The sequence below is a fragment of the Excalfactoria chinensis genome, chromosome 16, assembly GCF_039878825.1.
Source record: "Excalfactoria chinensis isolate bCotChi1 chromosome 16, bCotChi1.hap2, whole genome shotgun sequence".
In the NCBI taxonomy this organism is placed as follows: Eukaryota; Metazoa; Chordata; class Aves; order Galliformes; family Phasianidae; genus Excalfactoria; species Excalfactoria chinensis.
Window position 1 is genome coordinate 3,890,122 of NC_092840.1, and position 27,756 is coordinate 3,917,877.

The 27,756-nt window shown below is 41.9% G+C and overlaps 1 protein-coding gene across 3 annotated transcripts in view; it reads left to right on the plus strand.

Annotated features, from left to right (window-relative positions):
• Window positions 1-27,756, plus strand: part of BCR (BCR activator of RhoGEF and GTPase) — an 87,206-nt gene that overhangs the window by 16,063 nt on the left and 43,387 nt on the right. For all 3 annotated transcript variants that reach the window (XM_072350629.1, XM_072350630.1, XM_072350628.1), the window contains exon 3: window positions 26,871-27,055. In XM_072350629.1, coding sequence (XP_072206730.1) covers window positions 26,871-27,055 — 185 coding nt within the window. The remainder of the gene's footprint in view (window positions 1-26,870; window positions 27,056-27,756) is intronic.

Here is a 27,756-nt window from a genome sequence, read left to right on the forward strand (position 1 = left end):
ATCCAGGCTTTTGATGTTTCCTCTCTTAGAGCAGTGCAACACTTTCTACTTAAGAGAATACTTTGTAATGGAGACATTATGTGGTGGAAGAATATTTCAGGGAAGTCCAGTGCGTTCCACAGTAGAGTTTGCTTAAGAAATCAAACCAATCTCTAGCTGGCAACAAGAACAGAGAGAAATTAAACAAATTCTGGTGTTTGTATGCTACAGGATTGACTTCTAGACTAACAAGCTTTTCTTATTTGGATTCCTCTGAAGGCAGATCTGCATGTTGGTGTTTTTGGGATGGGATGTCTGTGGGGGTTTGGGTGGGTGTTGGGTTGTTGTTTTTTCTTTGCTTTTTTCTCAGGCTTCTTGGAAAGGTACATTCACAGCATGAATATGTGTTTCAGATTGATTTTCTAACCAGGAACAGCACTCCCCCTAAATTTTAAAGCCTAACAGGTAGGTCTCATTAACATTCTCACGATCAGTGGGAGAAGCTGGTATACTTACTCAGCAAAGGAATGCAATTTCATTGTGAATGTGGTATACCAGTGGTGCCTAGATATTTTCAGTATCTTCCTTGCTGTGGCTTTGCCCAGGTTTTCATTGTTTGGGGGGGGGTCTGTGTATGCAACTTGGTCCTTAGTGGGTTTGTTTTACCTCTTAAGGAAGGTTTCGTAATCCTAAGTAAGTTCTCACTGCTCTGATTCAGGAGCTCTGTAAGCCTTTGTGGTGAGTCTGTTTACAGTACTAGCAAGAAATAAGGTGGTAATGTTCAAAGGAAAAATAAATACCCATCTCTCAGGAATGTATCACCTGAGTGGAACAGTACCTGCACAGCTCTTAGCTTTCTCCTGACTAACTCTGCAGTTGTAGCCTCCTGCTGTCATCTACACTGGCTGCCCAGGGTAGTGGTGGTGTCACTATCTCTTTTCAAGGGAATGGTAGATGTGGAACTGAAGGACATGGTTAGTGGGCATGGTAGTGATGAGTTGGTGGTTGGACTAGATGGCATAAGTGGTCTTTTCCTGCCTTAATGATTCTTTGATTCTGTATTAACAGACATCAGGGTACCATGAGTTACAGGTTCGTAGTAGTCTTCCAGAATGGCATAGGTTTTTAGAGAGGAGTAGATGCCTCTTTCAAGCTGATGTTGGTAGGATTCCTCCTCTTGCTAATACAGTGGAAGGGAAAACTTGACTTTTTGCATTGGGAAACTGATTTTATCTTCATTGTTATTCTTGTTCTTGCCCAGGTGTGTAAGCTGACCTGTCAGATACTGAGTCTAATCCATTCCTGATCTTTGCTATGATTTTAGTTGCTTTTTCATTGGTTACTGAAATACATTTATTTATTTATTTTTGTAGGTCCACAAGTTTAAGTTTGTTTCTGCCCCACACTTGGGAACAGAAATATCTTTTTCTTGGAGATGGCTGCAGACTCTGACTGGTCTCTCTGGGGGTTGATTGTGGCAATTTTTCTCTCTTTCAGTGCTCATTACCATCCCAGTCTCTACTGGTATCCTGTCTGCTCATGCTGTCCATGGTTCAGTTTCACAAGTGTTTAGTTTCATCTTTGGTGATGACCTCTCTACCCTGAGCCTAATTAAAGCCCCTAATTGCTATCTGATCCCTGGGTAAGAATTCTTTCTGTGTATGATTTGCTGCTACACAAATGAACACTTACTCAAACACGCTTAGCCATATGATTGAGCTGTATCTTCAGCTATTTTCAAGAAACTAAATGCTCTTTATTTCTGAGTTTGCCTTTTGGTCTCGACTTTCCATCCATCCCCTGGCCATCGTCCGCTGCTGATACAGTGCATTATTGCCTCTAGGACAGCTTGCTTTGCAATGTGATCAAGAGAATAGAGGGAGGAAGATTACATCTGTAGCTGCAGCCTTGGGGAAGCTGTGCATTGTATGAATAGGAGCAGATAAATTGTGAGAGGGGCCTAATGGACTTGGGAGGCATGCTTCTAGCTCCACTTATGCTAAAAGTGTTATTGCTTAGTTTTCATGGGTAGCATATGTGTTTGGGAGTCTCAGGTGACTGACCAGGAGCAGGGCTATGACAAAGGGCATATGAAGAGAGAGAAAATAGCTGGAGATACTTGAGAGGGTATTAAAACAGTTAAAATAACCTTTATCTGCTCTAAACCAGTTGTTTTTGCTGCTCTTAACCTTTGATGTCCCATGTGCTTATTGTTCCTGGGGACCATTGTACTTCTGTAGTTGCAGAACAAGTGTTGTGACAGGGATCTGAGTTACTGTCTGAGTACAGTTTTCATCAAGATACTTTGTAAGATTGCTGTTAAGGAAGGTATAAATGGAGACATGAGGAAAAGCTGAGTTCTGTGGATTGCATCCTTTTCAATTTTTATGAGTTTTTTAATAATTATTATTATTTTTATTTTTAACTGTGCTTTTACTTGGAAGAAGAAAAGGGGGGAGAGGAAACGTCTTTAGGTCAGCAGCATAACAAGTAAGGCTATCTGGTTTTATTTCTCTGCTTTCATCACAGAAAACTGCTGTGCTATCATTTCTAGCTACAAGAAATAGGCAGGGATTTTCAGGAACAAGTTGTTCTTCATGTGAACTGGACCAGCCCGAGGGACAGTAAATAGCTGTTCCAAGCCAGTATGAATAGGCTGCCTGTCTGATCCATCCTGAAATCTCTGACCTGCAAAAGCTGTCAGAGTCTGGGTATATGCTGGTGGATAAGCCATGTTCACATAACATTTCTGAGGGGTTGTGAGAGAGTGAGGTTGAAGGGGGAAGGGATGATATTTAATCCCTTGCTTGCTGAACTGTAAAGATTTGCTTTGTGTTGGTCTGCTCTCCTGTGCTTCCCTCCTACTCTAATGGCTGCAATGAATGACAGATGGAAGCGGAGCAGTGAAAACAGGAAGCGTAATCCTTTAGAAATAACCAGTGTAAAAGGGAGGGAAGAAACTCTAAATAAAGGAACCCCTGCTTTCATTAGACTGCCCCCCAGCAAAGCAGGAGAAAGAGTCGCTAATCTTGGAGCTTACCATGGAGTTGTTTTGAGCTCCTGCAGTTGGAGTCCTGGCAGCTGGGGTCTGACTGACTTTTTAAAGAGCAAAAAACCACTTCTCTTGCCTTGATTACAGGTGTAAGTTTTGAATTGAGTGTCATTTGTATTGAGATTGTTTCATTTATGTTCATGTGTTGTTTGTAGGCTGTAGAGGCCTTCAGTTTTCTCAGGCTGTTCCTTATGTATTGGCTTTTAGTCATTTGGGAGCACACCATCAGACTTACTTTTTGCAGGGGAGGGGTAGAAGTTATTATGGACACAGGAGTATTTCAGAAGGGATGGTATTGCTGGTTGGGAAGGTTAAAGGCTCAGAGTCACCAGAAATTTGGATAATGGATGGTAGTAAGGGATAGTCATCCGTCCAGTTCAGGTGGTTGGTATTATAGTTGGTATTATAATTCCTTCCATGCCATGGTTTTCAGTGTGTGTTGGATGGAGTGATGCAGAGAGGATTCTTAAGGGTGAATGAAAGTGAAGTGTCAGAAAGTCTCTGGAGCCCTCTTGCCATCTATGAATAACAAGTGCTGAATGAATAGCTGTTGGAGCAGTGAAGCCTGCTCACCTAGAGCTGTTAAACAGGGAACTTCTAAAGCATGCTGTGCTCCAGCCTTCCTCAGCTGCCTTCTCTTGATCCACCTCTCTGTGGATGATAAATGGGCTTTGTCTTCTGACTGTGCAGAGTCCTGTTGGACTGAAATACAAGAAGGCCTGAATTGAATGGGATCCCTTTAGCATAATACAGTGGAAAAAGGTGGGACTGTTTGAGACAATGTGCTTTGCCTCTTTTCTTCCTCTGTCTTGTGGAAGATTATTATTTCTGTTATAATGTTTCAAGGCAATTTAAACTTAACACGCAGGGAGAACAAGTCCATGCAGTGCTGCCTGTAGGTGTGTCTGTACTCCTCTTCAGGGCTGCTCTTGTCACTAGGAATGGACAGTAGTATGAATCTATGATAGTGTTTATTTTACTGGAAGGAGGACTAGAAACCAGAGCATAGGAAGATCCACATGAATGTGCATAAGAACTTCTTTACCGGAGCACTGGGACAGGCTGCCCAGGGGGGTTGTGGAGTCTCCTTCTATGGAGATATTCAAGACCCGCTTGGACACCAAGCTGTGTAACCTGGTGTAGGGAGCCTGCTTTGGCTGGGGGTTGGACTCGATGATCTCTGGAGGTCCCTTCCAACCCCTACCATTGTGTGACAGTGATGGAGAAGTGTGCCAGTGTGAATTCTTTAGGGAGTTTCTGCCCGTTTCAGCCCCTGGTTATCTGTTGCTTCTAAATGTGCTTCTCAAGTTCTTACTGGTTGGGTGATACTTGGATTCTGGCCTCTGTGCAGCTCCGCTTCCATTCGTGTCTTTTTCAAAGCACTTGTGCCTATGTATTTGTCCCATCTAACCCCTGTTAATCTAAGGAGTTTAGAGCCCAAACTTCTGCTTTAGTGTGCAAGCATACCTGCAGAAAACAGCCAGTAGGCCAGCTGACATAATTAAAAAACAGAAGGTGCTGTCAAAGCTGATCTGGTGTTAATTAACTGAATTGTGCTCTAGAATGTAACGATCTAGCTTGAAAATTGCAGGATGAGCCAGCACCTGAGTGTGCTGTGTACACATTTGAGTTTCACTGCTTACTGAGCTTTAGAGGGATAGTCATTGTTTAGCTGGAGGATCACAGAGAAGTAGGGGAAGGAGCAGAAAAAACAATTGAAAAGGGAGCATGTTCTCTTTGCAGAAATTGTTAAATGTCATTTAAACGTGTTATATTGATTGTTCTGTTGTTACTGTGCTAGTTTGCCATTTTGTAGGAGCTTGGGAGAATGGCTTTAAATTGTGCTAGGGAAGGTTCAGTATTAGGAAAAATGTCTTCTTCAAAAGAGTGCTCAGGCTCTGGAATGGGGGGTGGTTGAGTCACCATCCCAGGAGATGTTCAAGAAGCTCTTAAATGTTGTACTAAGGGACGTGGTGGAGTGGGGAAGTAGCTGGTGGCAGTTGGTTGGTTGGACAAGATGATCTTGGAGGTCTTTTTCAACCTTGTTATTTCCATGTTTGACAAACCAAACTCAGAGCTCTGGGGCAGACTGTATCTTTTCCTGCTGCTTAGATGACTTGCTGCTGCTGCCACTGCCCTCGTAACTTGCTGAGTTCAGTTCCAGATTGGGTCAGCTGGGCTTGCCACCTGCTTTTCTGCTGCTTCTTCTCTTGGGGTTTTTAACTTGCCATTTGTGCTGATCCACCTGTTGTCTGTGGTATGGAAGCCTGTTGCACGCCCCATTATGGTATCTGCTTGCTGGCTGCCAGGCTGTGAGGCAGGACTCAGATCCTATGGCAACATACCACTGCTTGCAGGGTGCTCCCTGGCTCTTTTGGCTTGTCCCTCTCACTTGTCACTTGCATCTTGCCAAAGGCTGATGGTGGAAGCTATGGGTTACTGGGGCTAAGATGCTTTCTCAAAAGGCTTTTCTCCTCTTTATCCCAGAAAGGCTGCAAACAGACAAGGTTGTATTGTACTTGATGTTTTCTTTTTTTAAGTTCTCCAGTCTGAGGTGGACATGGAATTTCCTCTAACATTTGGAAAAATAGCCCTTGCAAGCTGAAAGGAAGGAGAGGATGTCAATACGTGGGCATCTGCATGCTTGTTCTGTTGTTTCCCCTGGTTTCTTGAGTCCTTTTTTCCATGCTTGCTGATGCTCTCCCCTGGGTGTGTCGGGAGAACAGCCTCCTCCCTGCCCCTATACCTCTCCTCTGCAGCTGCCAACTGAGAGATGCACAAAAGATGTCTGTCTGCTTACTTCATGGGCACAGCCAACAGCTGGGCAGTATGTCAGGAACTTGTACTGCTGTTATAGGTGCTGGGGAGGGTGAATTGAGAGAGGTGAACTGGGGAGCGGGTAAATGCTGTGATGCTGTTTTCTTGGGAACGGAGTGGAATTTGTGCTGGTATTTTTTTGTCATTTGTTTTTTTTCTGCTATAGAGAAGAGCAACTGAAGGGGTTTCTACCCTCCCATATATACTATGAAGCTGTTGGCTTCTCAGGTTTTCTGCCCAGCACCATCAAGATGGGAATTCCTCAACCAGCTATGCAGATCCATTTGGCAAAGAACTGTAGATTGATTTTTAGGGTACAAGAGCCTTTGTCAAGAACACTGTGCATGTGTGGAACAAGGTTGATGTATTTCTAAGGGTAGGATTTTGAAAAGTTCTGTGTGTTGTCTCAGTCGTATTCTGTCATTTAAAAGTTTATTTGCTTTTGAAGTGATGAGAGTGAAGTCAGTTCTGAGCATCTCTTGAGAAACTTACCCTAGAAATACATCAATTTTCTAAGCAGGGAGGGGGAGTAGAGAAGACAGAATAGTATTGTTGATTGGGTGCAAAGGAGCTCTTTTGGTAAAGGAGCAACCATTCTGGAAAGTCTGTAGTCCTTTTGTTTAGGCACTGCAGTGTGTGCTACCTCAGGTTCTTGAGGGCTGAGCTAAGGATACCATAGTTCTGCTTATTTTAAGGAAAAATGTTACCTTATTAGTTTGATATAGTTTGGATTTATAGAGCTTGGTAAAGTCACTGTTTGGACCTTCACTGAAAACACTGAAGATGAAACAAAAATGATTTTTTCTTTTATTGCAGTTATGTTTCTCCTGAAAATCTTTGTGTGATCTGCCAAGAAACTACCAGTCAATGGGAATGAATTCTTTTTTGCTCAAAAAAAGTTGATCTGCAGAGTATGGCACCATTAAAATTCGATTCCAGAATATTTTAAAGCTAAATTGTTGCACTTTAATCAGTATCTTCCTCAGCGATGATGGTTAATTAGGGGTCCTTAATCCCTAAGAGTGTGTCTTCTTTTAGCAAGAAAACTGAGTTTTAAAATGAAAATTCATGAAATAGCTGGGTGGAGTTTTCTGTAACATTTCTTTTCCAGTCAGATCTTACAGCTCATCAGGCTCATGGTGAATGACCTTTAGTGATGAAGCTGAAAACTGGTATGACATGAGGGTGATTTAGTAAATGAACTGGCTTAGGGAAGAGCTCAGTAATGTGACTTGGCTCAGAACTAGTGGCCAGACAAACTCCTTGTGCTGATGCAGCAGAGCTATTCCCACAGTGTTATCAGACAGGACTGGCAAGCTATGACCTCTCCTAAGAGCTGCACATTCCTGCCTTTAGTGTCCAGCATTCTCTCTGGGAATGTAGTTCTGCTGGGCTCAGAACTCGGGCTGTAGGCAAACCTGCAGAGCCTCCTACTTGCATGTGTCAGAGAGGCAGCATATGAGGCATGGAGTGGTGCCCCTTTCTTTCCTATGATGTTCCTGTGCAACCTGTAAATACCTGAGGACCTATCATCTGGCAGGATTCTTCATTCGGTCTGGCATTCATCCTGTTTGGTCTGTGTTGTCTTTGGGGAAACTGTCTTCTGAACCACCTCTGTGCCTCCCTCCCACTCCATAAATGTCAGCTCAAACTTGTGTCTTGTCTGTTTTTCCTACAGCTTGATTGTCACTGTAAGGGGATATAAAGGGGGGAAAAAGGCTGCTGTCAGTGCAGCAGTCCTCAGACAGCTGGTTCTTCTGGTGCTGAGAGACTATTTTGTACTAATGTCTTCAGAATTTGTTGAGTATTAACCTGTAATTGCAGACAAATGCATGTACAAGTTGGTTGTCCACGCCATTTTTGTGCATGCATTATTTCCTTTTGTACTCATGGGGCAGTTGTTGCAGTGTGGTCTTGCTTGCTTTGCTGTAGCAATGCTGAGAGGCTCCTTCTCAAGGAAATCTCTCTTCATAGTGGTCTAAGAGCAAGGCAGACATGCTCCTTCACATGTATTATGAAGGATGTAGTTTTGATACTGCAGTTTGCCATGTACAGATTAGCACTGTAAGACATTTTAAATGCTTGATGCCTTATTTTTATGTCCCAGTGTGTAAAATATTTCTTTGGTTCAGCAGCGAGACCTTCTCACTTCTGTGCCTTGCACAGAGTGTGAGTTCCTTGAAAGCTCTTGTTTAAGGAAGACATGGTATCTCATTTACTGGCGTGTTTTGGTATTTACTGATGTCTGTGATGCTGATTTGGTTGTGTGGTCAGTGTAAGAGTCAGACTGTTTAAGCCTTTGGGACCGTGCAACTTTTTCACATGCTAACTGTGCAAGGCTTCTGTGGAACTGTTTGGTCACCTGGAACATCACATCTTCCCCTGCCACTACTAACCATGTAAATGTCTGCAAGAAGCCACCCTTATCGAGTACAGAATCTGTGCAAAAGCTAATTAATGTTTGCCTTTTCTTCCAGAGTCACACTGTAAGGAAGCAAGAGCTCCTTCAGAGCTTTGTGCAGGCCCTAATTTCACTAAATATTTAATTGCACGTTGTAGGCTGTCCATTGATATATGTGCTGCGTGATCTTCCCTATCTGCGTACACTGCACAGTGTACTGCTTGTGTAGCCCCTAAGCTTACTGTGTAATTTGTCAAATCTAAACCCCGTTCTCAATGACTTGCCCCAGGGTTGCTCCTTTTTCTTACTGAAGGGGGCTTCCATGCTTATTTTAATTGGGAGTGTTTCTTCATTTTATTTTAAATGAAATAGTGTATCTTTTAGTGTTATTTTCCTAAATTGACAGGCAGTCTTGTGTCACGCTCTTGGGGGGCTGCTGGTTAAACAAAATATTTGGATTTGCTTATCCAAATGCCTTCTTTTACATAAACAGTATAGGGAATCAAATTAAGTCAAATGATGGGCAGATCCTAGCAGTGCCTGCGTGTGCATACTGAGAGCGTCCTGCCTTGTGTGTTTGTGTTTCTGGAGGAGTGGTTTGATTGTGTTTTAAATTGGATTATTTTGCAAATGACTTTTGTATCTTTTAAGGGATGCATGGCTTTAGCAGGGGAGTAGCCCTTTCTGTGTTGTTTTCCAATTATATGTTCTGAAATATAAACCCAGTAGCTTTAAAAAAAAAAAAAAAAGGACTTTCTCAAGTTGCAAAAAAATGTTAAATTATTCTTTTATACTATTTCTTTATTCTGGCCTAGAAATATCTCAAACCTTTCATTAGGAAAAAGAAACAATTTCTGAGGGAGAAACCGAGCCTGTGAATGTGTAATCCCACAGTAAGTGTTTTGGTGTGTTATGTGTTCAGATTCCAAATGGCTCTGAAATGCAAACTAGCTGCTAGATCAGTGCTGAACAGCTTCCATACAGGACTTGATTTAGCCAGAGAATCCAGCTTGGAAGTGATGGCACAGAGGGAAATGTATCCACATCAAGTGCTAGGCAGCATTTTGATGAACAGAGCACATTCTTCCAGTGTGGAAAAGTTGTCTCAGCTGTTTGACTAAGAGTTTCCAAATATTTGATATTACTGGCTCTTCTCGTATCTCACTTCTGAGTCTTTTTCATCCTAAGTCTACAGAGGGACTCAAGTCTTACAGTGACAATTGCCGTGCTGATAGTTGTCTTTAGGAATGTGGCAATAAACATAAAAGCATTGGAGAATGCAGGGCATGAGCACAAATGAGAAACACAGTTGCTGAAACAGGTGTTGGAATTCAATTAATTTGCTTGTTTATTTCTCATAAAGGTCTCATAAGATATATTCTGGGGAAGATGTTTATTAAGAACTACAGCACGGCGTAGGTACAGGATAGAAAAGAAAATCAAGTTTTAAAGTGGTGTCTGTTTCAGCATAGCTTTAGGTAATAGAAAAGAGAGAAATCAAGAGTTCAGGCTGCTGTGCTATGTAGAATGCAGCTTCTCTACCAGTGGACAACAGCATATTCAGTGAAGGTGCCCCAAAAAACTTTTCACACACCCTTCATAAATTATACCATTGTACTTTGGGACAAAATATGAGGCAGGACTTGGAATTTCCTGGCATTTGTTGAAGCACCAGATCTACAGTGTATTTTTAAATGCCCCTCTGACATTTTTAAGCGTTGATACTTGTGCTTCCCTGCAAAGGATGAGGCGGCAAAGCTTCCTCATCTGTGTGGCTGTGGTCTTCAGATTCCTTTGCCTTAAAGGGAATTAATGCCACTAAATACGAGCTTAAAAAGCTTTGGCAGTACTTGCTGCTGCCAGAGAATGGTGATGTGTGGTCAGCTATTTGTTCTCAGTTTTGCTTGGGAGGAGAAGTAATTTTCTTTCCTGTGGAATTTTCAGATTTGGTTGCTTCCTGAGCCTAAAATAATGTGCCCTGTTGCTTAGACCATGTTAGTGAGCTGGGACTTGCTGCAGTAGCAGTTGTTTTTTCAACTCCTCAACCTTCCAAGTTTGCAGATTATCCTTACTAATGTTCGACTGGTAGAGACCAGGTGGAAAATAATAAAGCCCTTGTGCTTATCTGCAGGCAGCACTGACTGAAAGGGAGGGCTTATCTCTCCTCCCCACGTGTCCTAGAGGAAGCCAGGCTGAAGCAGTGAATCCCTGTTCTTAACAACAGGAAAACCCAGGGTTTGATTTAAAGGGAATGATTGATTGGAGATAACAAAACAAACAAACAAAAAGGGACACCAAATAATCGATGTCAGGTGGCTACTGAGGCTGTATTTGTGGTTCTGCTGGGATAAGACAGTGGCCCAGCTGCATTCCCACTACAAATACAGGGCTCCTGGAGTGGTAGAACCCGCTCAGGCTGAGTGAGCAGTCTGGCTGTGTGTCCTGGCGGTCAGGGCACACAGATCCTACAGATTTCTTTTAATTACTTATTGAAGTGTCATTCTGTAGAAGCAAGCATAGCAGGTTGCAGCTCAGTGTAGACAGTGAGACGCCAGATGATTGCCTTTATTCATCCTGTCTGCAAGTTGGGGGGTGGTGGAGGGCGATGTGCAGAAGCTAGCTTTGTCTTTGTCAAGCTTCCTCATGCAGCAGCACCACTGGCAGTGGATGTGATGCTTGATGACAGTGTGATTTTAAAAGAAGTATGAGAAAAAAGAGGATGTGTGAGAGAGGGGGGTGCCCTCATATAGTGACCTTTCATACGTGCAAGCATTTGAGAAGATGCCAAGTCAATTACTGCGTAAGCCATCCCAGGACTATCTACTGGGACTGGCATCTGTGAAATCACAGCTTAAGGGAGTGTGTGGTGTAGGGGTAAAAACATAGACCTTATTGATTAGTGACCGATGTCGTTTTTCCTGCGTGCCCATGTAAAAGCTTTGATTTTATTTAGTCATCTATATTTTGCTTAGCATGGATTCAACATAAAGGGATGGTAGTAGGAAAGATAAAAGAGGAAGAAAGTATTATGGCTGTTAGAACTTTATAGTTTACTTTATAATTCAGTGTTGCATAAGCAGATATTATCTTCATCTTGAAATTGAGGAAATCAAACTGTTGCTGCTGCTTCTTAAGATATGAACTATTACTTCGATCTTAGCTGTTGTCTTTCTGTTGTATGTCCTAATAGTAGCAAATAAAATAATCCATTTAGCACATCTCTGCATGTTGTAGAGAACCGTTGGTCAAACAGCCATATTTCTTAAATACTAGTGCTCATCCCTGTTTCTTGAAAGAAATTGTCCCAAATGGTAAACACAAAAGGATTAGCTATAGAGCAGGATTTTGTGCCTTGTCTTGGTAACCATGGTGCCATGCTATCAAACCATGCAAAAGAGAGTTTCCTAGAGACTTTTCTAGTTATTGCTGTGAATCACTGGCTGTTATTTTTTTAGCTAGGCTTTGCACGTATGCGAGATACAGAGATTTACAAGTTGGGTCATTTATTATTTGAGAGAAGGAGGCACTAAGTGGTATTTGAAGGCGTTGTATGTTTTGCCAGTTTTTAGAGCAGCCTGATTGTATACAAGAGCTGTAATGTTACAAGCAACTGAGCTTAAGTTACTGGAATACTCCTAATTTCCAGTAGTTGTGGAGGCGTGGAAAGTGCTTTCTGCCTAGGATTTCCTGCATGCCAGGACTTCTTTTCTCCAGCTGTTCTTCTCAGAGAAGCCACCTTCTCTTTGCCATCCTGCCTCTTTGGACTGAATTCTCTGTTTATGATCAGCTCTAATATTCGTGACTTTATTTGTTTCCCCTACCCTTGCAGAGAGTATCTTATCTAAACAAAGATTTAGTTCTCCTAATTTGCAGTTTTCATGTAAGTTACTTTTATCCTTTACAGTGGAATTTTTATATCATTCTTTTGTTAGCAGGATCATCCAATAACTACTGCCAGGAGAGGCATTAACTCAAATGCATAATCTATTACACATCTGACATTGATGTGTTCCTCATGTAAGCAGGAGAGAGGTTTCAGTTCTACTACTGCAGTAAGTCTCTGTTTCGATGGAGTACAGAAGGAACATTCAGAAATCATTGAGTTTGTTTTGTTTGTACAGAAAAACTTATTTGATGGGTTTCCCTTTATAGCAACTGTTCCAAGCCTTCACGTTTTTCTTCCATTTCTTCTGGATAGTCCTATGGGATGTCTGTGCTCCATTTCTTGCAAGTAATGACATCCCAAGAAATACCACTTCTTTTTCCATGTGCAAATTCTTCTCAACGCTGATTGAGAATCTTGTTCTGTTGGATGACTTTCATACGCTCTACTATTTAAAGAATTGAAGTTTTTTGGCTTTACATGTCATTTATATATAATTCTTGTATCCAGCATGAGAACAGGAAAGACCAGCACTGGGAATAGGGAGCTAGATTTGCTCTGTAAGTAACTAAATATTTTAAAATTACTAGGTGCAACAGTAGATTATGCTAGTTTTCAGTTACAAGTGGTGAAACTAAATGGAACTTCTTAACATTTAAAGAAACTAGGCAAGAGAGGCATGTACAACTTGGGTCCATCCTTTTCTTGTAATAAACTCAGTAACTATGGGCAATGGAGTGGGAGAGATTTAAAATACACAACAACCAGATAGAGAGCAACTCTTGACCTAAAGACTTCTATTCATGCCTCCCCCCCCCTTTTTCTCTTCCCTTAAATATGAATATTTTGTATTCAGCATTTGGGTCCGTTAGTTGAGCTGTGTTTACTAGGTTCAAATGGCAGCGTGGGGTTCTGTGGCTAGACCACAAAACTAACTGAGCTGCTTGCATGGTGCCTGAAGCTTCCTGGCAACCTTGGCCTTCTGTTGATGTGGACCTCCAGATGTGGGGGAAAGGCTGTGTACTTCTCATGCTGTTGCATTCAACAGGGGCTGTTCTTGTGTTATGGTGTTTCGTGCATGGCTTGTCACAGTAGAGTTTATGTTGTCATCTGACAAGACCTTCCCCTGTTGCTGGAATTGCTTTTTCCCAGTTCTCAAAGTGTACTGATGCATTTTCAGTGTATGTGGGGTTTGTTATGCCTGTTACCTCGTGTCTGTGTCATTCCGATGCCTATTGGGAGAGAGCCTCATCCAAAGAGCCCCCTCAGGCTGCCTGATAGCCAGTAATCCCTTTAGAGAACTCTGTGCACTGGGAGACTGCTGTGCTGCAGATCCTGCTTTTACTAATTTATTTTCACCTGTGCTTTTTTTTCTTATTATTCCCCTCCTATTTGACAAGATCCATTGCTAGTCATAAGCAGAGAAAGAAGTGTACCTAATCTTGCAGTGCCATTGGGCTCTGCATGGATACTCAAGCTCCTGTTAAAGGGGGCATCTAATTGAATGTGAGACCCTGTCTGCTGGAAGTGAGAGCTTTGGTCTCTGAAAGGAAGTTGGTGGGCACAAGGGTATGCTGCATTCACCTAAGAAAGTCTCACGTTGCTCCCTGAGTTCTGCTTTCAGCTTTACAAAAACACCATGTTAAGATTAATTATACACATGGGTCACTGGTGCAGGTGTCTGTGAAGCCCTGACAGTTTTCTTTGGCTATTACATTCTGGAGTAATATGTAGCAGGGATGAGTTACGCTTGTTTCGTTTCTCTTCTTCTCTCCCTGTCTATTAAGAACAAACCCATAAGCAAAAGCAAAGCTATTCCATCATTTTTCATCCAAGCTTCTGTTAAAAGACAGCTTGCCCTTTGTAAAATGTTCAGTTGGTACCGAGCTCAGCCTGTTTTTATTTTGAGACAGAAGCAGCAGATCTCACTTCCTGTGGTTCCTCCTGTGTCTAGCCACTTGTGGTCCACACACCCTATTTTGATGATGTGAAACTAACAGCTTAAACGGTTGTGATCATTAAGATAAAGAAAATTCCCAAGGATATTTGTCATCTCATTTGTACGAACTGTTTCTTCCACTACTTCTTGCTGTCCTTATGGAGCATCTTTAACACCTGCTGCTTTTATGACCTGCTCTTTTTTGACTGAAAGCTTCTTGTACAGGAATCTCTGCTAAAATTTGCAGGAATAGCTTAAGTCTAAGTTTTATTTTGATTAATTACTAGGGTTTGTGTCCTGTACCATTGCTCCTCTTTCTATTCACCTTCCCAGAATACCTTCCTTTTCTCCTATCTTCCATGTTTTGTTGTTAGGAGGAGAAATTAGCATTTGAGATAGGAATGTGGAAGGTAGTTGTTGTTTTGTGGTAGTGACGTTCTGAACAGGATTCTTGTTGCCACATGCAGCTTTTGTAATCAAATATATGCTCGTAGTACAGGGTTGATGCATTTTATTAACAATGAAATCTGTACTGTGCTATGCACTGTTCAGAGGAAGTAAAGCAAATCTCAGATTAAGCTTTCTGGTTCTGTGCACGTGTGTTTGGCTTTATTTCCCATTCTGGGACCAGCTTCTGACTTAAAGCAAGTGGATGCCGAATTTGATGCCTCAGTTCCACATAGAGACTTAGAAGTAGCATTGCTGCTTTTCTGCTGTAGTAATATTGTCAGTTGTCTTGTCTTGTCCCATTAATTCTTCAGTCATTTCAAACTTAAAGTGCATTAGTCTGACATACAGTGTAGTTGCTGTTTAAAAATGCTGCTGAAAATAAAAGTGAATGAATCCAGGAAACATAGCTGTGTGATGAAACTGTATAGAAAAACAGTCACTGTGCTGTTGAACAGTATCTGGTTTGTGTAGTTTGCAGTCCAAAACGTCAGAATTCTATTTCAGGGCTGCGTGAATTGCTTGGAGATTTTTTAAGGCTGGACCAAGAAAGCATCAGCACAACACGCCTTGCAAGTTTCTGTAGAAGTCCTAGTAAAGCAGTATCTAAATATAGTGCTGGTGTACAAGCCTGCCTTTATTTTTCCCTTGTTGTGTTTTACTTGCTTCTGGTTTTATGTTTACTCTATTTTAAGAAGGTTTGGCTTTTCCTCTGAAGTGTTCACTCAAAATGTTTGCCTGCAAAGGTGATTTGAATGACGAGTAATTAAAGTAAATAAACACATTTTCTATAAAAAGAAGTGAAGAACCAAGGCAGCTGAGCTTTAATGCAAGCCAGTATGTCCCAGCTGTGCTGCGTGGAGGAGTGCAGCCATGCTGCTGGGTGTGTGCTCTGCTGCTGTCACAAAGCCTAGCTGTGTGCACAAGTTGCTCAGCTCAGAGTGTCTGTTTCTGGCTGATCTTTTTTTCCATCCCAAATCAGTTTGGTCAAGACAGAAAGCGTGGTCTGGATCCATTCCCTCTGATGGGGATAACTGTGATGATGACTTTTGTTTTCAAGTGAGCGATCCGTTCAGTGAGCAGTTTATTTCATCTGACATCTTTGTCTGCATACCCCTGGGCTATGTGAGGAGCTGAGGTTGACAGCTTTGCTAAACCTGTTGTTTGAAAGTACGTGTGGTCAAAAACCATCTTCCAGTGCAATAGAAAATGATGTCCACTTATATTTTCCCAACTGTGTTAACATTTAAAAACTGAGGCTGACCAATCATTTAGCCTTCTATCATTTCTCAAACGTGCAGCTGAGACACTGAGATCACAGTGTATTTGTAATGCATTTATGCACAAAGTGCATCTCTTGCATCATACAAAGGGTTTCTAGATCTCCCATGTCTGAGGCTTGAGATTAGATTTTTGTCTCATTTGGTGTTTTTTAATCCTTACAGCCACAGATAGCCCTCTGAGCCACTCTCAGTGGTTCTTGGATTGTAGCTGCTTTTACCTGTAAAAACACAGTTCTGACTATCAGTTCACACAGAGCATCAAATAACTTGTGTTTCCATGATGACTGTTCAGGCGTTCAGGCCTGGCTCACTGCTTAGGCTGAAGCACGGAGATACTTCCCAGACCCTTGTTTGACTGTTGCAGTGAACAAAGGTCTGAGGTGCCCAGGGGTTCCTTGCAGAATGGCTTCTGCTTCTGATCACCATCTGCCTGCTGGGAACTGCCCTGGGCAGATCCAATTGTTAGTGCATCTCAGTTCGTGAGCAGTTGTGTGGCAGGACTGCTAGTGCAAGACAGCCTCCTATTCCAGCTGCTCCCTCTTCTTTTCTTCATTAATGCTTTGTTCTCTAGCAAAATGTTGCTTGTAAAGGGGGAGGGAGGAGATTCCCAGCTTATTATCTACTAAGTAGATTGAGACTGTAGTTATGGCACATAATTGATTTATTTTCCTTTTTTTCAGGCTTGAAATCAGAAGCAGGCCTTATGTGCCACCGTCAATCCACTGTGTTTATCAGTCCTTATGAAATTTCAGTGCTTCTTCTTGGGGAATGGTTGTCCTCTCTTTTGAGAGAGAGATGCCACTGAAAATAAGAGGAGAAAGTAGCTTTAAAACAACATAGAAAATATTTCCCTTGCCTCTATATTGTTTAAGTTCTTATTTTAAGTTAGCCGCTCTAGGTAAACCAGTTCTGTGTCTCTACTTCTGGCTTTTTTATGCTCAGATGTTCTCTTTACCTGTTTTTATCAAGCAGTGAAATTGGAAATGAAGGCATTAACAGCAGATTTATATATGTTTATATATTTATATATATTTACTGCTTTTGATACCGTGTTCAGTATAAGAGCATTTCTCTATTTTGCTTCAGTTGTCACTATGGAAAGAGAAGACCTCGAGCAGGAAAGTAGGGATGGAGGGATATATGCTGAAGCTCTGTCTGTTCTGCTTTGAGAACTAATGTCCATGCAGGAGCTCTGCATTGTATACATAAATTTGGATGATACAGAAGAAAGCTTTAAGGGAGATGGTTGGAAGTGGTTTGGTCCTGTTTCCTCTTGGCCTGCCTTCTTGGTACTTGTTGTCTCATCCATATTGGTGGATGGTGGGACCTTATGAAATGGTAACGTAATGCATCTGTATTACCAAAATAAGCTCTCTCTTATCGTGCCATATTTTAGTAAAATGTGAATAGCAGTGAATCAGTCAGTGATACTGATGTGTAAAATAGCATTTTTGGTGTATGATGGAGAACACCATAGGCTCAGACTGTGTTTTTTTTCTCTCATCTGCTCTGCAGCCTCAATGCAGCCTCTGTCAGCCTCTGTCTGTGTGTGCCGCTGCTGTGCTGCTTGTATTTGTATTGTGCTTTTCTAATTTCCTTGTGATTACAGGAGAATAAACACCTCCAGAAACAGGATCTGAAGGGAAAAAAATAATTTGGAAGTAAAAGACATGGTATGTTACATGAGAACTTACTAGCCCGGAACGAATCTTGGTCTTATCTAGTAGGTTTGAAGGAAAGGAGATGGGGAGAAGATAGTGTTTATTAGTGTTTGTGGGGAGCTGTGTTCCCCCTACAGCACCCTCAATTAAAAATAATAGTTATAGCTTACAGACTGCTCTGTCATGGTTATGAGCCACACCAAAGTAGTTTTTTCTCCATCCAGGTGACAGGAAGACACTGAGCTTGTGCAGCAGCTGTGCTCAGGAAAGGTTGTTATAGTGGTGTAGGCAGAGCCATCTGCCTAGCAAGGCATTTCGAGCTTGGATTACTTGTTCTAGGCCAAGATGATATTTTTTTTGTAATATATTTTTTTTAAACAGTGTAACAAGGAAGATGTCAGTAGCTAGATTTACACTGTAAACTGGAAAACAGTGGCTAGCTTTATCTGCTTCTTAGTGTTCTTGCTGCAGTAGTGAGAAAACAACAATCTGGAGGAAAAAAAACTCATCTTGAGAGGCTGAAGGCCTGGAAACAGAATGGTGTTCTTATCGTTTTCTGCTTGTTTCAAACAGACTTTAAATATCCCCCACTGCCTGGGCTTGGTCCTCCCTTCCTCCTCACAAACCTGGCACTTCAGTTAAACCCTTGTTTTAACAGGCACTTTCCTCTCTCTGCATGGCGGGACTTTTGGTCTGCTCAAGTTAAATACAGGAAATGGAACATAGACATCGTGGGGTGTTTTCTCGCTAACAGATCCTGCTGTGGCAACTTGGTCCATTTTGTTTCTATTAATCTTCTAATCCTTTCTATTTCTCTGGAGTATCCTGTTGTCAAATGTTGTTTGAATTGACTGCAAAACTCTGCAATAACAGCGAGGATACAATGGTAAATACTATGTTGGTCGTTGCTGGAATTTTCATCCATTCATGAGATAAACGATAGATCCACAGTAGGCAAGGAAGAAGCAGCCTTTCAAATGTTAGTACATGCAGTTTCCTTTTAGCCATTGTTACTAGATTTCTTTTTAGAAGGGAAACCAAGGCTTTATTTTGAGCGCAGCAGGAATGCTAACCTGAACAGGCACATTTGTTCCATCCCACCTCTGTGCCCAGTTTATGTTGATGCGTTTTGCGGAGATTCTGATTCAGAATCAGAGCCTCTGATTCAGTCACTGCTAAAGTTGTTGGTGCCTTTCAAGTAAACCTGCATTCACTTGTGGATGTGTCAGCCTGTCCTTGTACTTTCATAGTGACAAAAGGCTCCAGTTCTGAAGAACTAGACCTAAAATGTATTTTCTGCCTAGTAGGATTGTAGTGCAGCTAGGCTTTGTGCACAGTCCTGTAATAAGGAGTGGAAAAGAAAACTGTTAAAGCATTCTGGTTTGCTCTGGGACTTGCCTTGCCAAGAACATCTAATGGCCTGACTGCCAGCATGAACTGAACATGGAAATGTTTCCATCCTGCCTGGGAAAACATAGAACAGGAGAGAAATCTAAAGGTGTAGACCCTGGATGGAAACATACTCAGTTTCTACTGCATCCAAGGCAGTTCATATTATGGGGATTACATTGCACCACATGACTTAGTGCAAAGCTTTTAGGTGAAGAGTCAGAGAAGAAAAAAGGCAGCAGGAGTTTCACTGTTTTGAGCTATGTCGTGACCTGCAAGGCAATTATTCTCCCGTGCTTCCTTGAATGGAATATAATTTAAGTTTGATCAGAATTTGTCTTTCTCTTTTGGCTGCGTATTTGCAGTCAGTGATTCTGTGAACATACTTCATTCATACCTGTGTGTTTACTGACAGATGTTTAGAGCCCTAAACGATGGTGATTATTCTGAGTGCCTTGGTGGGAAGCCAGCAGGCCATATGCATAGTCAGCTATCAGAGAGAAATGTTCAAGGCTCCCCTCCTGTGGTAACAACAGCTAACTTTCTGTGATGATCTTAGTAACGCATAGCCTACTTGCAAAGGATCTTAAATTGTATAAAATTCTATTGAGACACCCTGTATTTGAAAGGCCATATCTTTGAAACATGTAGCCTGACTTCCTCCTTCTTGCAACTGCTGTCATCTGATGGACTCCTCTGTCCAGTTTGTGGTGTGTGATGATTGTGCGTCCATCCTAATGTTAGTTGATCAAGTGCCAAATGTCTTAGAGAAATGGGAATTTACATCGCTGCTACTCTTCCCTGCTGGCCTCTGTGGCATACCAAGTCTGAGAGCCTGGCTGAGTGCAGCGTGGGGATGACACCCTGGTCTGCCCTTCTGAGTATGCAGCGCTCTCTGGTTGCTAAGCTCGAGTTGTCTGCAATGAAGATGAGCAGCAAGAAGGCTGCCAAAAGGAAAATCTTTTGAATGTGCGTATTACAGAGCAGCTTTGTCAGGGAAAAGGTGGACTCTCCTCAGTGACCAGCTTAGCATCATGAATTTCTCTCTAATGCTACCAGCTCTCTCAGTGACTTCAGTGAGCAATTCTTCCTGTCCTTTGTGAGGATGCCTTTAGGTTTCCCTGAGATAGAGAACGGTTGCAGTAATTCTAGCTTGCACTTCATGGCTGGATCGTGGAAACTCAGTCTGCGTAGGCTTTAGATCTGTGTGCACATTAAATCTGCCTACAGGAGAATTTCAATAAGAGCAAAAAGCAACACTGTGTCTCAGTGATAGACTGCTGCAAACTGATCAAGCCTATCCTCTAGTCTCTGCTTGAACTCTTCATAGAACCACATGTGGGCACATTACAGATCTCTGGTCTTCTTTTTTAGATGTGGTGGTCTGCGTTTGGCACACCTAAAAGATTAAAAGTGGACTGCAGTTAATTCATCTCCTAAAGACTTACAGGCACTGTCTGCTATAGGGATAAAGCTCATCTGTGGCACAGACATAAGTTTCTAGGGGGCTGGTTAAAGTCTATAGCCCAAGATCCCCTGGGGGAGCGAGGTGGGGGGCAGGGGGGAGGTGGAAGGGAGAAGGGAGAACCACCAGCTGTCCCTTGCTGCTCCCATATGTAAAGTACTTTTTCTGTCTTCCATTTCAAAACCTAAAATGCAGTTCTCAATCACTGCATGCATGCACACCTGTGCACAAACACGCACACCGTTATACTTCAAAGAAAATGGAAAGGGGGGGAGGGAGCAGAGGGGGTTGAAGGGGAACAAACCTGAAACAAGTATGGGGGTTTCAGGAAAATCTGCTCAGTTTTTGAATTCACAGAACTGCTCTTTCAGTTGTCGTATAACCTGAAGTTGCCATTCCAGTGTCCAGCTTTGTGTTTAGAAAGCCTGGGGTACCTCTACACTTGCATCCTATCCCCTAAAGAGTTTCACTGCAGGTTATCAACATACAACATGCTTCCAGAGCCCACTTAATGCCTGCCTGCAGATGGGAAACTGGAGCTTGGCTCTATTGTATGAACTTGCTTGTTTAACTCTGCCTCATCTGTGTGTTGATGGGTGTTTCCTGTGGGTGGGCTGTGTTATGTATTTCACCACAGTTCTTCTGCAACCCATGCTCTCAAACAGGTTGTTTGGCAGTGGTAAGGAAGATCATCCTGTGTGGATATTTTACTTCTATGGCACGTGATATGAGTTGATTGGTTAGCACTGAAAGTTGTGCTTTATTGAGGACTATAGCTTGAAGCCATAGGCAGACTTGGGGCTAGCTCTTGTTACTTTTTGCTTCTGTTTACAAGCTTATCTAATACTAAAGAAAGGATTTTCTTTGAAATAATGGCGATTGGTTTATTTATTTATACATACATGCGTGTATGGTTTTTTGTTTGTTTCTGCTAAATATACTTGGTTTGATATTTGGCTGAGGGCTTTAGGTTTCACTAAACATCTATTCAATTGTACTGTCTTCCAGCATCGTATCTCTTATCTATGTAAGAAGAGACTTTGCTCTGAATCTGTTTATTGTCTTAATGGAGCCTTGTATTCATCAGTCCAAGAAGGATAAAGCCACAGGGATTTTTCATGGCAAATGCAGCTGCTTTCTTTATCTTCCCCCCCCCCCACCCCATACCTGGTCTTCATTCTGGAACAAACTCCTGATATAGGTAGACAGTATAACTGTTATTGGATCTCAGCTTTGTGCTAAAGTGTATGTGCACTGCTCCTGGTTTTGCAGATGATGAATCAGATGATGTCAAGAAAATAAGCAAAATGCTCAGTTTTCCACAGTTTAACATTTTTATACTTTCGAATGTGCTGCTGCAACTGCATTCACAGCCCATCCACATAAATGTACTTCTGCATGTGCTTAGCACTGGGAATGAATCCCTGATCCCTCTCCAAGCGGACTGGTCAGGGCCACTGAATAGAATTCACACTATGAAATATGATGGCATGAACCTGCATTGTTTATCACCAAGCAAATGGTGGTATGTAAAAGCTGGAGCTAAGTTTGGAAGATCACATCAGTAACTTAAAGGTTACAAAACCAACAACCAGCCAACCAAACAAAAAACCCAACAAGGATTGCGTGAAAGTTATTTGTCCCCAAACCAGCCATATCTTGAATCCAGGAACTGACCAAACTTCTGCTTAAAGGAAACTCCATCAGTGCTTTGCTAATACATTGTTTTCAGCTGCTGTACCAGCTTTAGGTGTGCCTATTCTGTAACCACTATGCCCGTAACCTTTTAGTTGGGATTTCTGTGCCATGAACTGGATCAGAGAGCTGATCCAGCTTAGAAGGGAATTGTGGAAGATGTTTTTCTTTGAGCTGAGTTTTTTTATCTGGGCCATAGCCATGTGTGGGCTGTGTATAACTGAGGGGATAAGAGGGAAAGGGTCATGCTGTGGTTTATGGTTTGGTGGTGGAAACCTTAGATTCTTCTTGCTGCCAAGACAGTGCATTATCAAACTGTGGCCTTGCACATTCCTTGGTATAGAAATGCACAGTCAGAGCATGCAGACTGGTTTAACACTCTTCTCCTGTGCAGCTGCAGGAATGTTTTTGGAGTGAGTATAGATGTTGCAAACTTGTGCTAGCCTTGGTACCATTTACAGTGAAGCCACAGTGATGTGGGGCTTTGGTATAAAATGGCTTCCCCACCCCCTTCAGGATTCTCTGTATTTACTTAGGCAGGCAGGTCTGGGCTGCTGTGGCTTCACTGTTCTTTTAGTGGGATTAGCTGGGGCACAACTAGCTTGGAAGCTTCTCTGCATGCTGATGTTAAGCCTTTCAAGCAGCTATGGATGTTCTGATGCTGTGAAAGCATGACACTTGAGTCACTGTGTGGCCCCGGATTAGATGCAACTAGTCTTTTTAATGTTGAAGTTAATTTCTTTTTCCCTTCATGCTGGCAATGTAGTTCTCTACCTTGGTCTCATACTCACAAAGAATGCATGTGGCACACAGCAAAAGCACAAGGCAGTGGTGCTACTGTGCAGTCACTGAGCGCAAGGGAATTTGTAGCTAACTGCAGGTTTGTTGGGTTGCTCCTTTCTCCCAGCCAGGAGAAATTTGGTGCAGTGAGGGAGGGGAGTAGCTTAGAAGAGATAAGGGACAGAAAAATAGAAGAATACTGAGTTTGAGCACACCAAACAGAAATGAAAGCTCGGGGAGGTGAGGGGGTAGAAGCAATAACTGAAGAAGAGGATTGTGAGGCAGGTTCATAAAGACTGGAACAAAGCAAGGCCAGGGAGGTTGCAGTCATCAGAACGAAAAGGTGGAAGTAACCATTTGAGTGTGTACAAAATAGATGAAAAACCTTTGTAGCCCCCCAGTAGTTCGCTGCACATGATGATGTTCTGGTGCAGAAGATGAGGAATGTAAGCGAATATTGGAGGGCCGGTGGCAGAAATAGCTGCAGTTCAGTGGTGAGAGGGCTTATTTTGGTCAGTCACAGCTGCCAGACTTTTTTATGGAGGGAGAAACTCTTATAAGTTGCCAAAAGAGATAAGCTGCTGCTGCTGAGGTGAGGGAAGCTTGAGCATTTGTTGCTCACTGTCACCTGGCCACATGGCTAAGCCAGGTCCCTTGCCCAAAGCAGCGCTGGTGCTTTGCTCCCTGAGATTGCTTACATCTACAGCAGGGTCACCCAGAGCAGCTAGAAATGTCCAGTGAGCTCCTGGCTCCATTCTCTTTGCTGTAGTCATTCTGCTGCCAGGTAGAGCCTGAACAGCCTGTGCAGAGTTGTGCCTGCCTGTAGGAGATCCAAATAACCTAGTTTCCCTAGCAACAGTGGTCTCTTTAATCACAGAGATGCAAGTCTACCTCTGTTATTAGTATTAGGACTTGCTCGGTGTATCTCACTAGAGTAATATTTAGCTTCTGTTGGAATAAATGGTGGAATAAAAGCAAGAAGGTCTGTCTGCCTCAGAGATAATTAAAAATCTCCATAGGTGGATTTCAGTGCTCTATGCAACAATAATAGGAAGAAGAGGGATTATGACTGTTTCTAAGCTTTTGAATGTGTTATGGATACAGTATTAAAGTTATCTTCGGGCAGTCTGTGACACTGATGTGCTGCCTCTTCATTCCTTGCTGAGAGGTCTTATTTTCATTTTCATGGATGGAGAGACAAAGTGAATGATGCAAAGGTAAACTGAATCTTTATGCAGTGCTGGGAATAAATCTCTTCTTCCTAACCTTAAGTCTTCCATCTTCCTTTCCCTTCAGATGATGATTTCCCTGTGTAGTAGGAGACAAAATGTGTTATGGAAATTAGAAATACGATGCCTACTTCTTAGCAGGAGAAAGTGAGGAAAGTGAAAACACTGTGATTCCCTGCAAGCCTTTCTGCTGACATATTCTAGATGGAGTTTATTTCTCCATTAACAGAAATGCAGGAAAACCATAAAATTAGAAAGCAAGCACTGGGAGTGAAAAAAATATTCCTGCCTTCATTTCTGCGCAGCAAACTGATCTTGTTACTGCGTGTGTGCAGGAGAAACTGGTTTAAATAGGAGTTTGAAGGAATTCTTCCTTGATCAAAGACATGAAGCTGATATAAGCACCCTGTACTGATGTTCCTCTGTGTTAAATTATCAGCTGTGTTTTTCAGGTTTCTTGGGTTAGAAGGAGGAATAATTCAATGGAAATCGGGTATCTGCATTCCCCCAGTGAAGTTGCCCAGTGTTACATTTTTATTTATTTATTTTTTAATATGACATGAATACTGTAGAGGTGGAAGAAAGAAGAATGGTTGTTTCCCACATAAAATACTAATTTCTGGAGTTGGAATGGTCCCTAAACATGCCTTATGACCACACAGAAGACCATTCATCCTTGTGCGAGATGGAAGTTATTTCTGTTGATTTCTTCCAGTGTTTCCTTACCTGTTTGAGAAGTGGAATGCAGAGGCCATGATGTCTTCTGTATTCTTTTAGCTAGAGGACAATTCAAGCATGAGATCTGTGATTTCTTTGACTTGTTGATATGTGGGCATTATCCAACTTATCTGAAATCTTTTTTGTTTGTGACCGATCATCCTTACATTAGCAACTCTATTTCAAGCCTCTATTTACCAAATTAACTTAATAGGGTGAGTTCTAAACAACTAAGAAAACCTGGAAGGTGTCTGACACCTCAATAAAAGTCCACTTCAGAGAATAAGTACTATTTATTTATTTTTTCCTTCCTCTCCTGTCCCCATTCCTGTGGTCTTGCACAATCTAAAAGTCTTTTGAGAAACTGAGGGCTTGAGCACGAGATAATACCATGAGAGGGTAGGCAACATAAAACTCATCGAGCTTGTTGAAATAATATTGCCATGGTCACTCAGCAGCCCGAAGGCTCGTGTAAGTCATATACAGAGTTATTTAGCTGGTTGGTATTTGGTACAAATTGAGACAGAGGCTCACTTCTACAGTGAGTTTATTGTTGGGTTTTCAGTATATTGTTTGCATAAATTCCCTGGACCGGCTCTCCCTCCTGAATAAGCCACATGGATTGAGTTTTATTCTGTTTCACACAAAGTTCACATCCTTTGCTGGAATGAGTCATGCTTTAGCTGAGTTTACTGTGAAGGAGGAAAGTGGGCTTTAAAATGTTACTCCTCCACCCTGCCTTGGTGATGTATAACAGGATTATTAGTATGTTTGGCAGCTGCTGCTTATTATTTTTGCAAAACCCAGATATGTAAAAACAAGTAGAAACTAGTTCTACAATTAAAATGTGAGTTCCAATGTGAATTTAATTGAAATTTAAAAACTTTTTTAAGACCAAAAAGAAAAGAAAAAATAATCCTTGTTTATGGCTTTGTGTTCCGTAAGGCTTGCCTGCTACAGTAGAAGTGTCTGCCTTTGGTTATTCTTCAGTTTGGGGAGGAGAGTGGCAATCGATGACTTGTAACTGAAAGCAGCAGAGGATTCTGCCATGCCCTGAGCTTGGCTGTCAATGCTCGCACTTCTGAACACTGGCAGGTGAAAATGCTTCACACAGGAAGTATCAGCAACATGCAAATTTGTTTCCACCCTCCCTTGAGCAAGACAGATGTGATTCTGCGGCACTGTGCAAGAAAACAAATGTTCATCCTTTGTGTATATTTGTGCAGAGAGGTGAAAGACCTGTTAATTTATAGCACAGGGAGCTGTTATGTTCAGTGCGTGTCCTCAGTACAGTTTTTTGCAGAAACAGGTTCAATCGCCAAAGAGACCAAATCAATTTTACTACTCATCTTTCCTGCAGAAATTCATTGATACCTCATAAAAATTCAGTTGTGGTAGGAAGAATCAAATTAACCATTTTATTTAGTTTTTATTTTGGGGACACTAGAGAGGAGGAGGGGGATCGTTCATTTTCTTAAGGAATTAGAATTGAGGAGGAAGGCAGCCAGTGGAAGAGAGCCTCTTAAGAGTTCTGTTTTTGGCAGCAGACCTGTTCACTTGACATGTCAAGACCTTTCTTTCCTAGTCGTCTTGTTTCTAGGTCTGAAGGGAGTTACAGAATCATTGAATCATTTAGATTGGAAAAGATCTTCAAGATCATCAAGTCCAACTGTTCACTTCCTGGGCTATGTATAATTGATGACTGCTAAACCGTCAGGGACGTAATCTTCTCATTTCCATGGAAAAATAAGAACAAAACAGAGGCTATCATCCTAACCCACCACATTCATAGAACCAGACTGTGTAATGTGAATACAGCCTGTACGAGTATTTATCTTAATGCTAATACATTTGAAGCAAAACTTGGAGGAATGAGCTGCAATTTCATGAACACCAGTGTTAGATACTAGAAAGGACTTTGCCTTTTAGGACTTAAAATGATCAAAATGCATGTTTGGTGACATGAGTTTAATTAAATTTATGCTTCCACTTGATCTATATTTAACTATCATTGATCCTGTGATTACTTATCAGTAAACTAAAAGCTGGGATATCAGCAGTGCCATGGTACACCAGCCTGTTTTATATCCAACTTGGCTTTGACCAGACAGATTTTTCTCCCATGTTTTGCAGATGCTTCATGCAGTGGCACACCACCCAGCTATGCGTATGATGCAGACCGTGCTGAAGAGCAGAGGCGACATCATGATATGATGCCCTACATCGATGACTCGCCATCATCTTCCCCCCATCTCAGTTCCAAGAGTCGAGGCAGCAGAGACACTCTATCTTCAGGGTCTCTGGAGTCTACAAAATCAGTGAGTCCTTTCCTACCTTTTTGGGGTAAATAAAACCTTGTAAAGTTGGAAGGGGTAGACTGCTTTCAGGGGGAGGGGAGCTACTGCTTTAATAGGGGGGCTGCCAGCATGGTAAGACAGATTAGTTGATACAGTATCAGTCATACTGTATAATTAATGTTAAATTGATACTTCTGATTGATGTTCACCCTAAACTTCAGACATGAGTGTTCTGTGTATGATTTTTTTAACTCATTTTTTCATGCTTAGCATTTTACTGAAGGGATGCTTAAATGCTGCTAAGAGATCTCTAAATACCAGATATTTTGGAAGAGGCAATCCTGAACCAAAGCATCCTAAAGTCCACAGTCCATTTAGAGGATTGTGTTCAATCTGAGCACCTGTTTATGTGGGATGTCATTGTCTTCCACAAGGAAAATTAATTATTTTTGGGTACTTTAAAGGCTTTGATAAAGTATCTTGAATATATAGTCCATTTCTTTTGCTCTATGAAAGTAGAATAAGAGGAATTAACATAGTCAGCTCTGAACTGTAGTGACTTGTGTGGGAGATGGATATTTATCACATCCATACAATCTCTTCTGAGCTTTTTATCTATCAGAATTGACTGAGTAGCTTGATTTGTGGTTTTTATGTGACCATTCAGCTATTTTGCATTATTTTTGCTTCAGGGGAATGGCTATAGTTTAGGTCTTGATTAT